This window comes from Molothrus ater, chromosome 5, assembly GCF_012460135.2.
Source record: "Molothrus ater isolate BHLD 08-10-18 breed brown headed cowbird chromosome 5, BPBGC_Mater_1.1, whole genome shotgun sequence".
In the NCBI taxonomy this organism is placed as follows: Eukaryota; Metazoa; Chordata; class Aves; order Passeriformes; family Icteridae; genus Molothrus; species Molothrus ater.
Window position 1 is genome coordinate 28,231,631 of NC_050482.2, and position 14,302 is coordinate 28,245,932.

The 14,302-nt window shown below is 36.2% G+C and overlaps 1 protein-coding gene across 25 annotated transcripts in view; it reads left to right on the forward strand.

The window, feature by feature from the left end:
• The window catches only part of NRCAM (neuronal cell adhesion molecule), a 146,309-nt gene that overhangs the window by 84,486 nt on the left and 47,521 nt on the right, over positions 1–14,302 (forward strand). For 18 of the 25 annotated variants that reach the window (XM_036401679.2, XM_036401687.2, XM_036401694.2 and 15 more), the window contains 7 exons: positions 722–918; positions 1,833–1,955; positions 2,329–2,499; positions 2,940–2,996; positions 4,980–5,091; positions 7,020–7,204; positions 8,653–8,784. In XM_036401679.2, coding sequence (XP_036257572.1) covers positions 722–918; positions 1,833–1,955; positions 2,329–2,499; positions 2,940–2,996; positions 4,980–5,091; positions 7,020–7,204; positions 8,653–8,784 — 977 coding nt within the window. The remainder of the gene's footprint in view (positions 1–721; positions 919–1,832; positions 1,956–2,328; positions 2,500–2,939; positions 2,997–4,979; positions 5,092–7,019; positions 7,205–8,652; positions 8,785–14,302) is intronic. The other 7 variants (XM_036401711.2, XM_036401690.2, XM_036401691.2 and 4 more) reach the window with 1 other exon arrangement.

Here is a 14,302-nt window from a genome sequence, read left to right on the forward strand (position 1 = left end):
TGTGAATCTCTGCTTCTTGACAAGTTATTTTATGAGTTCTATCAGTCTTCATTTTTAAGGACTACCTTTCAAAATATCTCTTGTTTTGAGTAGTATTGGTATAAATTTACTAGGTGAAATAAAGGCTCTCAGACTATATAATTTCTATTAGGGAATTATGTTTGCATTAGAATAGTGAAAAGGACTCAAACTCACCACAATCTTTAATTCACTTGCATAACTTCAAAATCACCAAACCAATTAAAAGAAATGGTCTCCTGCTGGGGCCTGAGATGACACATTTCAGCCCTGAGCAAGTTTTTAAAGACAGGTTTATAAACCCTCTCAACAATAGGTTTTATAATGGAAATGCTAATGCAGCTTTAGCAATATCAGTTCTTGCAGATGTTACTGCATAATTTTTAATAGAAAGGAAATAAATTCTTTTCCATGTATGATTAACTTCAGAAATTTTTAATGTATTTTTTAAAAAAAGAAATGACTTTGAAATAGCTCCTGTTAATATGTTCAGCCAAATCTTTTATCTTAAAATATTGCAAGATTTCTTATAGTAAAATTTTTGTATTGCTTTATTAGTTAATTCAGTTTGGGAACTAGTCCTACTTATCTGCTAATGAAAACATAATATGTATTTTTGTTAATTGTTTTTTCTCCTTTTTCTTCATACAATCTACAAAATGCAGCTAAGAATAAACTTTACTTCTTATTTTTATTGTTTTAGCTTCTCCTGGACACGCAATGGAACTCATTTTGATATAGATAAAGATGCCCAGGTAACAATGAAACCAAATTCAGGGACTCTTGTCATAAATATTATGAATGGTGGGAAAGCAGAAGCATATGAGGGAGTTTACCAGTGTACAGCAAGGAATGAACGAGGAGCAGCCGTTTCCAACAATATCGTTATAAGGCCTTCTAGTAAGTAAAGCTCTTAATGTTCATAAAGTGTGAAACACTTGGGTTTTCTTATTTGCTTATGAACTTTTTGCCTTTTTGTTTTCCTGTCTTAAAACTTCAGTCATCCAAATGACCATGCTAGAAGTTACTGCCTATTTTCTAACAATCAGGTATAATACTGTATTACAGGTTCTCTCAAATACGGGGGTTTTTTAGAAAAAAAATTATTTTTAAAATGTAATTTTTAATTTAATTTTTTTCTTGATACATCTGGATAACCTTATAATGTTTAAAACTGAGTTGTATGTATGACACTACTGCTAGAATAAAATATTTACATCTTTAAGGCTTTAAGGATAATTTGTTGACATTGATGGCATAATTGATGACCACAATTTTTATTCTGTTTATTAGTCTGTACTCCATAGTTTTTGTAATAGCTTTAAAACATAATAGATTTGAACTAAAAAGAAGCTAAAATTTTTTGATTGTAGGTAGATTGTTTCTACAGCTTTTTATGTGCTTTATCTCAGTTTAGTTTTCAAGCTTCTCAGCTTAATATGTGCTGTTCTCACATCTTAATTAGAGTGCCTGTATAATACTGCTTCAGGAATGTCTATCCCTTTTTCTATTTTAGCACATCACCTTTTTTTTCAGTATAGTTAAAAATTTGCAAGATGCTGCTATAAAACCTTTAGTGAGTAGACAAATTAATTTGAATCAGTTGATCATCCTTTTAATAAATCATTGGTGAACTTTTCCAAGAAAACATAAAAACGGACAAAAATAAAAGCTTTAGTAAACATGTAAGGACTTAACATTCTGGTGGATGTAGTTCTTTCATTTCTATGGAGTACTTTGTGCATTTTCCCTTTAAATTTTTGAGATTTTTGCCAATTCAAAGGTTGTGTGTGTGTCAAATTCACTTTCTGCAGGATCGCCTTTGTGGACGAAAGAAAAGCTCGAACCAAATCATGTTCGCGAGGGTGATTCCCTAGTGCTGCACTGCAGACCTCCTGTTGGCTTGCCACCACCTATCATATTTTGGATGGATAATGGTGAGTTTGTTTTTTATGCAGTTGACTTCTTGCAGTTTTTCTGTGTAGTAGATCATTGCTTACCAAAACCACAGATGGTGAAGTTTCCCTCTAAGTTAAAACTCAGTGAATTTCCATTTCTGTAGAACAGAGGAAACAAGCAGACATACAGCCCAAAAGCACGAAGCCAAAAGCAGCTGGAGATCTTAATGTAAGTTGTAGATTAACCCACTGGGAAGAATGAGTAGACAAGGGTCTCATCAGGAAGCTTAGAAATGTCTGTACATGTACCAAGGCACAAACAAGTGTAATTGAATGAATGTGGAGTCTGCAGATCATAATAATAGAGTGTGTCAATTATATTTAACATAAATGTGTGCTTTCTTTCCCTCAGCTTTCCAAAGGCTGCCTCAAAGTGAAAGAGTTTCCCAAGGTCTAAACGGAGATCTTTATTTTTCTAATGTACAACCAGAGGACACCCGGGAGGACTATATCTGCTACGCAAGATTTAATCACACACAAACTATACAGCAGAAACAGCCCATATCTGTAAAAGTCTTTTCAAGTAGGTATTGCATCACCAAATTACATACTTACACAGTATTTATCCAGAGTTCTCAAGTTACATGTTAATGTTAAGTAGTGTTATGCTAGGGAATTTTTTCATTTCCATTTTAAATAAGAAATTACATTAGTGTATGAACTTGAAAAGTAATCTCCACTTTTCTTGATAGATAATTTATTTTAAAAGCTATAATTTTTCACTTTATAAGGCTTTATGTTTTGAAAAAAATTTTAAGATTTGATATATACAGTGTAAAAAATAACAGTTTTCAAATGTTTTTCCAGTGCAAGAATATGAAGTTATTATGATTATTGTAACTATTGAAGCAAATTAATCAATCACTTGATTAACTCACCGTGGCCATGTCATCACCTTTTGATTCCCAGAACTTTAATTTATCCCTTTTTTATGCTTTCTTCATGATATTCTGTTTATTTCAGTGGATTCATTGAATGACACTATAGCTGCTAATTTGAGTGACACTGATATTTATGGTGGTGAGTTACACTGGTCCCCACTGATACTCCTTGTTTTACAGTAGCATTTAGTTAACTAACTTCACCTCCATGGCTACTTAATCTTTTGCTCCTTTTTCAGTTTCTAATAAAGGTATCAATTAGTGCTGGTGATAATACATACTTTACAAAGGGACTGCACAGTGTGATCCTTTCAAATACTTAATTTTTCAATTCTCTTGTAACATATGACTCATAGAAAATATAAACGCTTATAATAAAAGACTGCTTTCACACTGGTGCAGATTTTAAAAACTACTTCTATACTGTGTTGATTTTTTTTTATATTTTTCTTCCAATTTACCTAGTAGTTTCAATATGTTCATTATCACTAGGACTATGCAATGTCATGTGCTGCATAATCAATAACAACAATTAAGCACCTAACAGATCCACTTCACATTTAATAACTTACCAAATGTACCAATAAATTCATAGTGGTAGGATAATTTTTGTTTGTGTTTAAGCTGGTCTTTCCATTAATCTATGTTGAATGGTCTTTTGTATGTTCTGAATTAAATCCCCCTGAACAGATGTATGTGTGTTTAGCAAGGCTGACTGTGGAGCACCACTGATTCTAGACTCTCCACTTGATATTGGGTGACATAGAAAGTACTTGATATTTGTTCTATTTTTTGTCTTTCTCTTTGTGCAATGGGGCTTTGTGCATATTGAACCATAACTTACATTATCCTAAAATAAAACATGGGCACAGAATATATTACTTCTCTACATAAAAATTGCATGTTATTCAGGAGGGACAAACAAGAAATGAGTATCTGAACACAAAGCGATGTATCAGCTACAATTAGTGAGGAAAACACTGTTGGGTTGGCTCCCAGCTCAGAACCACCCTGAGTAATTGTTCTGAGCACTCACAGTCTGGCCAAGTGAGTCTGCAGCCCCTGGGTTGGTGAGTTGTTGCTGTGACTGTCGGCTGCATTCTTGACTCTGTACTGCTCTGTTCTCCCACAACTTTGAGCTGATTGTGTACAGGTTATTAAGAAATTCACAGCACATACTGGATTAAAATGAAGTGTTGTATTTATGTTAATGTATCAGTAAATCATGTACCCTAACAAGCTTCGAGTTTATTATGTTTCTTATCCCATTTTTAAAAAACAAAACTATTTATTGTAATGGTTCAGACTCTTACAGCACTTCAGAGCCGTTTAATTCTATATATGAATATTGTTACAAGAGAACATTAGACTGCTCACAGAAAACACTCTATAATTACAGAAAACTCTTATTCTGAATTCCATGAAGACATAGGAAATACCATATTCTTCAAAAGCCAACAGAGTATAGTATCAAAAATGAATCTTATATTTATAGCTGCCTGTTTACTGTGCTTATTGCTTACAGGTTAATCAGGGTTCTGTATTGTAAGACTGGGGAACAGCTTACGTTAAAGTTAAATATATAGTAAGAGGAAAATACCGGGATTAATTTCTGAAACAATGCCTCACATGGTCTAGAAAATATTAAAACACATTCTAAAGCAGACTGTACCTTCCACTCCCTTGGTTTATATTTCTGATTAAAAATAACTTTGCTTTATTTTTATTTTGATGGAAGCCCAGGAATTTTCGGTAACACTCAGTCTTGCACCTGTGCCTCACACCAGTGGCCTTACTCTCCATTATAGTTCTATTGAATGAAACAGCAGCTATTTAGGATTAAGACTGCACAGTTGCCTATGTAAAACCTTTGTATCAATTGTTCCTGTCTTTTAATAATAACATTTCTCTTCTATGTGTTCAACATTGTGGCATTTAACAGATCTGTTATGTCTGTCAAAAAACTAATGTATTCAGCTTTGTAATTGTGCTGCACAATGGTTTTTAATCAAATGCCCAATGTGGAGCAAAATCTCTGTTCAAAATGTGAAAATGGATGTATGCACTTGATTGGTATCAGAAGAAAATTTAGAATTAATTATTTTACTACTTCTTGTTCCAGCAAAGCCAGTTACAGAAAGGCAGCCAGTTCTTCTAACACCAACAGGTAGCGCAAGTACCAAAGTGGAACTCAGAGGAAATGTGCTTTTGTTGGAGTGCATCGCAGCAGGATTGTGAGTAACCTTTGAGACATTTTTTTTTTTTCTAAATAGGACTACAGAAACAGAGGGAAACATTTCAGACATGCTTAAAAACGTGACTGCTGTATAAGCTTATGTGTTTCAAAGAAGCAGAAGTGTAAAATGGAAAGAGGTTTTTTAAGGAACTCCACCATTTACTTGGGCATCAGCAGACTTTGAAACTGGCTGTGAATGTGTATGGCCTCTGCCTTCTCTTATCCCCAAACCCTATGCACAGGATATAGGTTGGGCCATTGTTTGTAAAGGACACAGGCAAGAAATCCTATAGACTAATCTTAGACATATATCCACAGATTTGCAGTCAGGAATAAAGCTTCTGTTGTTTTCCTAAGTTTACAGTCATTAGGTTCTCAAATTATATAAAAATAGATATGAATTTGCTGTTCTAATCCAAGAAAACTGCTTATATGTGGTAATAATTGCTTAGTAGTGCTAGGTGGGAATTGTTAAAACAAATCTTCAGGTCTTACATCTAATTTCTCATTGTAATTGAGCTTAATTGGTATTTGTTTCTTCAGTGCAATGCAAGTTTGCTTTTGCTGGTTATTGTGCAAGAAGAAAATTACTAAGAGCAATTTAACTTCATGAGTTAGGTTGACCTTTAAATCAGTTTCATTCTCAGGAAGAAATCTGAGAATAGATTGGTGTTAGAATAGAAGCAGAAAACCTTTAGTACCTATTTCAAGAACTGTAAATATGTTTGCAGTGCACAAAGGCAGAGTGCTCTCAGGTAGCCATGAGGAATGCCAGTAATTGCAAATCATGCACCACAGCACCACACACATGTTTATTTGCATGAGCTCCACAGGGCTGTGCTCAGGCCAGCTTGATCTGAGCCTCAGTGCAGTATTTCTCTCTCAGCTGTGGCCTGCTCAGGTGCCTGCCCCAGCAGCACCAGCAAAACCACCCCTGTGAGTGGAATTAGCACCAGCCCAGGTAATCTCCATCTGCAATATAGTTATATGCCTTTTGACAACCCTGCAATAAAAGTATTAGGTGATCCAAATTCCAGTAAAATGGCTGGGTAAAAACCTGTGAAAAAAAATAGACTGTACTATATTAGATGGCTTTGTGTCTTTAGCTGTCATGTAATTAAAAAAACAAATAATCAGTGAGGGAATACTTGTCTACAAAGGGCCAGATGCAGATTTTATTTGAAACAACTGTTCCTAATCACTGACACCATAATTAAAAGTCATCTTTCCTAGCTGTCTGTGGTATAAAATATGTGGTATTAGACTGCTAAGGGAACATTTGCTTAGAGCCATTACTATTTGAGAGAGCACATTCTATTCAGTAAGCAACAAATTGCAATTTCTTGTAATTTTCAAAGTATATCTCCACATGTTTGAACAACTTTCAACTTCTGTAGATAACATGGGGCATAGCCAAGATTTAGACTCAGTGCAGTGACAAGAAGTTATACTTGGCTCAATACTGACGATTTTTCTTGATTTCACACAAGAAATGTTTCTGCCTCCTTACAGGTCTTTTGTGAAGTGTATGATGTTCATGAAGTATTAGGATATTGCTCACACCAAGGATAATTATAAACTTGTCATTTTATCGAAGCTACCTTTACAAGCACCATAAGCATCAATTTGATAGTAGAAGCTTGTCTTCATTTATTAACCATCAGGTTTTTAGGTCAATCAGCAGACAAATGTATTCTGTAATTATTAATCCTATGAACAGATGGCCATTGACAATGTTAGTGAGACTTGTCATTTCCTAGAAACAAATGCTGGCATATTTTCATATTTGTTGGATGTGGCCCAGAATCTGGGTAGAGGCTTTTAAAATAATTATTTATAAAACAGATATTAAAAATATTAACATTCTGAACTCTTACCTCCCTTTTCTTCAGTCCTTAAATTTGATCTGTGCTTTTACTTCTCCAGACCCACACCAGTAATCCGCTGGATCAAGGAGGGTGGGGAACTGCCAGCCAACAGAACATTTTTTGAAAACTTTAAGAAAACTCTCAAGATTATAGATGTTTCAGAAGCTGACTCTGGGAACTACAAATGTATAGCAAGAAATGCATTAGGTTCAGTTCATCATGTGATTTCAGTAACTGTGAAAGGTAATACTAAAATTATCCTTAATGGAATGTTGTCAAGGTCCAGAATGCAGGATGGAAGCAGGCTTTCTAGGATGAAGTATAGCTAAAAGGATGAATGATAATGGTTAAAGATCACCCTGAGGAAACATTCAACTATCTGAATTCTAACACTGGAAGAGCTTTACTATCTATAATAGCTTTTTCATCTTTTAATGTTACTTGGTAAAGCATCAGGCTAAACTGTTACTGATTTTACTGTAACAGTGGTAAGATAATGCCTTGGTTTGCACAAATACTACATTTATTTTAGATCCTTTGATTATCTGTCATTAGAGTGCTTCTTTCTCTTGCTTCTCTACCTTCCTCCTTATCTCTCTTCATCATTTCATCCTCATTTTCTCCATTTTTTTTCATTCATATAGCCCAGATTATTTCTTTCTTCTATTTTACTATTGTCTTACACTCTTATGTTTTTCTTCCTTTTTCTCTTTTACTGTTATTTCTGTTCCTATCTTCTTCATGTTTTTACCAAAGATGATGCCTTATAGTTCTAAAAACATTTACAACATGTTTGTCTAAATAGGAATTGTAAGTATGCTGTGAATGCCATGAAACAAAAAACTGTAATGACAGTTAATTAGTCATTGAAATCATCAGCTGTATTGCTTACTTTGCATGCTAAATAGTCACTTATTTTGTTGTAGATCAGCATCTTTTTATGATCACATTTAACTTCCTTTCTAAGAACAGAAGTTTAATTTTCTGTTTGCATCTGTCCATCAATCCAAAATCTGAAAATTAATTGCAAGATGTGATAATATATGCTGTTTGTGGTTATTTATTGTATAAAAGGATGGAGAAACATGTGAATATCTTCTAGTAAGGACAGTGTTTCACCCATTTTGATCTCTGTGTTTTTATCTGTCTCAGGTACACATCTGACCCCACTGCAATCAGCCTTTGAATTAAGTGAGATCAAGGATTTTGTCATTTTAAAATTTCACCCTTGATGTGAAATCTCTTTTTTGCAATCAAACCTAAATTAATTCCTAACATCCTAACTACTAAGAGCATGATATCTCTGAAATTAATCAGAAGACCACTGTAGTGTCTGCAAATGCCATACACGGATAAATTTTGCTTTCTTTAGGAAAGGCAAATTAGATTCAAAGCAGGCAACCCTAAATAAAACAAAAGTCCTCTTGTTGTTTTTCTCAGATTTTTAATGCAGTGGGTGACCAGGAGGTCAGTTTGGCCAATGTATGATCTACCACTTAATTGAGTATCACATAAACACGCACACACACATATATATATGTATATATGTACATATACAGTAACAGTATAGCTGTAAGTCTATATCTACACATAGCTTGTTTGATTTATCTTCTGATTACTATGCCTGAGCCTTATGTTTTTCTGTAGATAATTTTGGCAAATAATTGCTGTCTCTCTTTTCTTAAACCCAGCTGCTCCATACTGGATAACAGCACCCAGAAACTTGGTTTTGTCTCCTGGAGAAGATGGAACATTGATCTGCAGAGCTAATGGCAGCCCGAAGCCTAGTATAAGCTGGTTAGCAAATGGTGTTCCCATAGCAAGTAAGATTCTTAATTACCTTACAGGAGCATGAGTAAGAAAATATGAGGAGTCTCAGGGTGGTTTTTGTCAAATAGATGTGAAGAGTCTGTATTTGTGTAGTTTTTTCCTGACAGGTAATGCTACATCATAAAAGATGTGATAAAATACTGTGGTTTGTAAAAGCTGAACAACAAAATGTACCTTTGAAAGAGCTGAAATGTGTAATCCTGCTCCTGGTTCTTCTGTCTGGCATTCTGCTGGTAGTATCTTTGTGGCTATTGGATGGTGCCTCTCAGAGGGCCATTGCTGGGATGTCACTGTTACCCCTGTGTTTCTGTGGCAGTCATGTCTGCTAGCTCTCTCCTTTGCTGCCTCACTGCAACTCTAATGTTGACTAGGAATCCTAAATGTGACATAAAAAGTGAACTTCCCACATGTGTGGATATACAGAGCACTTGTAGGATTTTCAGGATTTGCAATACACTGCAGGATTTGCAGCTTAGTGTATGTTTGAGCCTTCCAGGCTTCATCTCTAAGAAGCTGCAGCAGCAAAATTGTCTGAATGTGTCAGCAGCTACCTGGCAAACAGTTTGTGCCAAGTTGGTGTCAAAGAAAAGGAACCCCTGAGGCAGTGGAACAGTTGTTTCAGTGTGCATGGGTAAGAAAAGCAGCCCTGAACTGGTGATTGAGCCACTTACTTGCTGCAGTGTTAGGACTGGCAATGCTGTATGACAGACACAAGGTAGCTGCTATATATAGTACAACTTGCCTTGGAAAGAACTTTCTGGAGGACACTGCAGTGTGTTGTCAGCTGGGTTTGCACTAGCATGCCCTGTACTCTAAAGTCACACTTGGTTCTTCTACCTTTATCCTTCCCCTTTCTCAAAACAATAATAAAAAACCAGTCTCACCTGTTGGCTCATGAGAGATAATGTACTCTAAAATACTTTTCTGTTTAAATTATGACAGTGTCCCTTCTGTCACTTTCAGAAGTTTAGGAGTTGTTAGTCTGTTGACAAAATAAAATTCACCAGGTTTGGGACATGGAGAAGGATTGTCTAGGGTCAGAATCTAGGTAATAGCAAGAAGTAAACAAGAACCCTCATTAGATAGATTTGAACTATTTGGTATACAAAAGAGAGCAAACTTATTTGTAGGGAAAAAAATGCAAAATAAGGATATATATTGAAACAAATAGAAATACTTAGCAAATAACCTGTTTCAGGAATCCTAATTAAATGGAAGGTGAGATCTACAGCCTGAAATTTAAATTGAGAAGTTTCCATTGGTAAATAAGTTACATAAACTGACATTAATCACCTCATCAAACAATGGTAAGACAGGAAAATAGGAAAATATCAATGTAATTTTGTATAGTATATATTTATAAATAAATATATCATAATGCATTTTATCATCAAAGTTTGGTACCTGTCCTTCACTTTCCATTCTGGGTTTTTGGTGGTCTCATCTTCCTTTGTTGTTTTCTGTATACTCACCATTCCCTTTTTGTTTATTTGTTTGGAGGGGATTATTATCCTCCAGTTCTTGTAGGTTAACTATTATTTCAGGCCTCCTGACTAGTAAAATCTTTTTATCTGGCTATGAGAGTCAGCTTTGCCTTGCTCTTCTTCCTTATCAAAGCTGTGGGATGAGCTGTTCAAAGGACCGACAAGCACATTTTCCAGAAAAGCAGTGATGTGTTCTGCTTTCTTTCACAGTAACAGTAAAACATTATGAAACAGAGTTTCCAGAAGCAGCTGCAGGATGCCATGACATTTCCTAAATACAAGGAAGCATATATTGGACAGGCCTTGAGGAATTGGTACACAAAGTCTTGTTGAGGGTATTCAGTAAAAATTAAAAGACTTTAATTAAATTACCCACTCAAACTCCATAGGGGAAAAAAAATAGAACACAGGAAATAAGTAAAGCTCAGCCTTATATTAAAGGTCATTTTCACTGCTGAGAAAAGCTGAAGTCTTATCCACATTAAATATTTAAGTGCAAGCTCATTGGATGCTCATTGGATGCTCTAGTACACTGCATCTGTCAGGACATAAGAGGCATCATGATCACAGAAAGTGCAGTTCTTAAGATTCTTGTGATTTTTTATTATTCTGAGTTATCAAAAGCTGTTCTGGAAATTACCAAGTACAGTGTGCCTTTTTGTTCACTTGTTACTAAATTATAGAATTGAGCCCCTCATCTTCCAACTGAATGATTAGGAAATCACTGTAAAAGGAAACTAAAGCAGCTGTTTCTGCTTCAGGGCAGTGCTGAGAGAGCTACACCCATGGCAGGATTTCAAAGAAAAAGAGCTACATTTGAATTTCAAAGCACTGCTGTCATCATATATCCCACAATGTGCCTCTTGTGGCCTAGTAATCTGTTTGCAATACTTTAATTTTCTGTTGGAAAGCACAGCTGGGAGATACTTAATTCTTCTGGTTTTGTTTTTCCATAATAGAGTCAGACAAGGAAGAGGGAATGTTGGAGAAAGAACCATTCGTCCATATCTCAGTCAAAGGCTGAGCTTTAAATATCTATAGGGAAAAGGCAAAAAAAAATATATATAAAAATGTAGTGTGTGTTAGCAACTATAAAATGAAATTGCAATGGTGTGAATTTTGTTCAATATTCCAATAATCTGAGTAAAAATATATTTTTTAAGTCAGATTCTAGGTTTTCCTGAAATATTTTAATTAGTTTTCTTCAACAGTCGTGCTGAAAACACCAGCATTTCTAAAAAAAAAAGCTGCTTTAGTCATGTTGGAATGATAAGGACCTAACCTAACCTCCTAATGTTTACTCACAGGAGTATGTTGAACTTATGTGCCCAGTGCCTGCTAAGGTCAATTAGAATTACTTTGGCAAGTAGCTGTTGAAAGTTCAGGCCATGACTCTGTGTTGCCTTGTGCTTCAATTAACACTCAAGATCTGCATTATTTATATCACTGCATAATCCATTCTGTCTTACTGCTTAGATATTCAGCATGGTTTTACAAAAGAGAAGCCATGCATAAAGTGTCTCAACTTTTAAGAAAGTAACAACCCAAATTAATTGGGAAGGGGAAACGCTTTCATAATTGGACTTCAGAAAGGCATTGCAAATACTGTACAAGAGACTGGTTTTTTTGGTCCAGTGGTTTATACTTCATGGTGAGCTATTAAATATTAGATACAGACACTTAGATTTATACAAAGTAGTGCAAAAGTGCTGTTTATCTTCTTTCAACACATTGTTCTCATATTACATTCCACATTGAATCTTTAGGTTTGAGTTAGTCTCCATTAGTACTCACACTGAATTTAAGGGAGAAACATTAGCCCTTAGATTTCTGTCATGAAAGGCCTTGATATGCCCTGGATGAGAGATTCATCATCCTTCATTTTCTCTGAGAGTAAAAACCAGAAGTTGTTCACTGCAGCTATGGGAGGGTGGAGAGAAATTTGCTGACCCTAATGCCCTCATTATTTCAGTCTTGGAGAGAAGACTGCATGGGAAGATGTTTATCCACTGCTTGTTGTGTTGGAACTTTGCATCTGGCCTAGGAACTTCAGCAGATGAAAAACCTTTGATTATCAGGTTTTTTTCAATTCTTCACAAAATAGGCAAGGGTGGTTATAGTTAGTGCAGGTAATGCTGTGCCTTTGGAGACAACAGAACTGTCAGAATCAGAAACTCAGCAAGAAAAGGATTTCAGTGATCAGAGGAAAATAATATGCTGAGGAGCAAGTGAGATTGGTAAAACAAGGAAAAATATATTCTTTACCATTTCAGTTATCTGTGTTTTTTTAATCCAGATTTTTCCCCTTCCAGTTTTAAGTGTAACAGTATGTTTGAACTACTTCTGTTCAGAGAGCACATGTCATTCTGTCTTTATTTTCAAGAAAAAAAAGTAATAATGGTGCCATTGTGGTTATTTGAGCATACTAGCAAAAGTAATTGCTTAGGCTGTCAAAAGTTTGTGAAACAGATGGAAGTATGCAATCAAATGAACAGAAGTTATTCACAGTGCTGATCTCTAACTACAACAAGAATATCTGATGGAGGCCCTGCCTTCTCTGTTTAGGAATATGTTGAACATGGTTAGAGTCAAGAAGCTGTATCATTGTACAATGTGATGAAAAAATCAAGTGAAACCAGGCATTTGTTCAGAAAGGACCAAAACACATTGATAAGCTGAGATTCCATGTTATTGGGAGCAGATGTTTTCTGTTAGATGGCACATGTTCACCTGTCTTGTTGCAGCAGCAGAACTCCTATAGCAAATCCTTTTAATTCATCATCCTATTTGTACAAGCTCATTTTAACTCTTATATAGGTTTTTGCTATTTTGCCTATCAGTGCCAAATTCAGATTTGTCTAATGTGTCAAAAGCATTTTCTCCTTCTCATGCCACTATCATGTAATGTGACCAGAATATTCATATATACAAACAAGCAGTGCTTGACTGGCCCTGCCATCACTCCTTTTCCCCAGAAAAGGATTTTAAAAGATTTTTTTTTTAAGTGGTAGGCTGGTATATGGAATGGGTTGAAGTACTGCATGCTACTTTTCCTCAGGTTTTACTAGCAAGACTGACCTTCAGGAATCCCAGATGCCAAAGACCAGGGGAAAAGACTAGAATGAGGTGTACCCTTGCTGGAAAAGGATTAGGTCAGGAGCAAACTGAACACACCTAAGTGTGTGGCCCCTGATGGGATGCAGCCACAAGTGCTGACTGAGCTGGCATTGCAAGAACAGTCTCAATCTGCTTGATCATGGTAACTGGGAGAAGTGCCTAAAGATGGAGAGAAAGCAAATGCTACTCCTGTCTTCAACGAGCCAGAGGGAGAAACCAGGGAACTACAATCACCTTTATCCCTGTGAAGGTGATGGAATAGCTAATTCTGCAAACCATTTCAAGGCACATTAAGGACTAGAAAACTTTCAGGAGTAGTTTTCATGGCTTTACCAAGAGGTGACCAACTTCATACATTTCTATGATCAAATGACTGGCCAGATAGATGAGGGCAAGAGGAGTGGATAATGTCTGCCTGGACTGCAAGTGAGGCCTTCGACACTGTCTCCCATTAGAACCTCATGGACAAGCTGTTGATGTAGGGGCTGGATAAACAGCAGAGAGGTGGATAGAAAAATGGTTGAATGGCCAAACCCAGAGAGGGTGATCGGTGGAACAAAGTTCTGCACCTGAGGAGAAACAGCCTTAGTGCCAGTACATGCTGGGGGCCATCCAGATGGATAGTGCCTTAGCAGAGCAGGACTTGAGCATCCTGGTGGATGCCAAGTTGACCATGAGCCAGCAATGGCTGGCTACAAAGAGGCTAGCATTATCCTGGGCTACATGAGTCAAAAGTGTAGCCAGCAGGTAGAGGAAAGTGATCCTTCCCCCATCTGGACACAGTTCTGGATAACTGGATCCGAGTGGCCCTGCTTGAGCAGGGGGTTGGACCAGATGACCTCCAAAAGTCCCTTCCAAGTTCAATGTTTCTGTGTCTGTGAGTGCAGCAGTGCGTGCTTCAGACCATTAA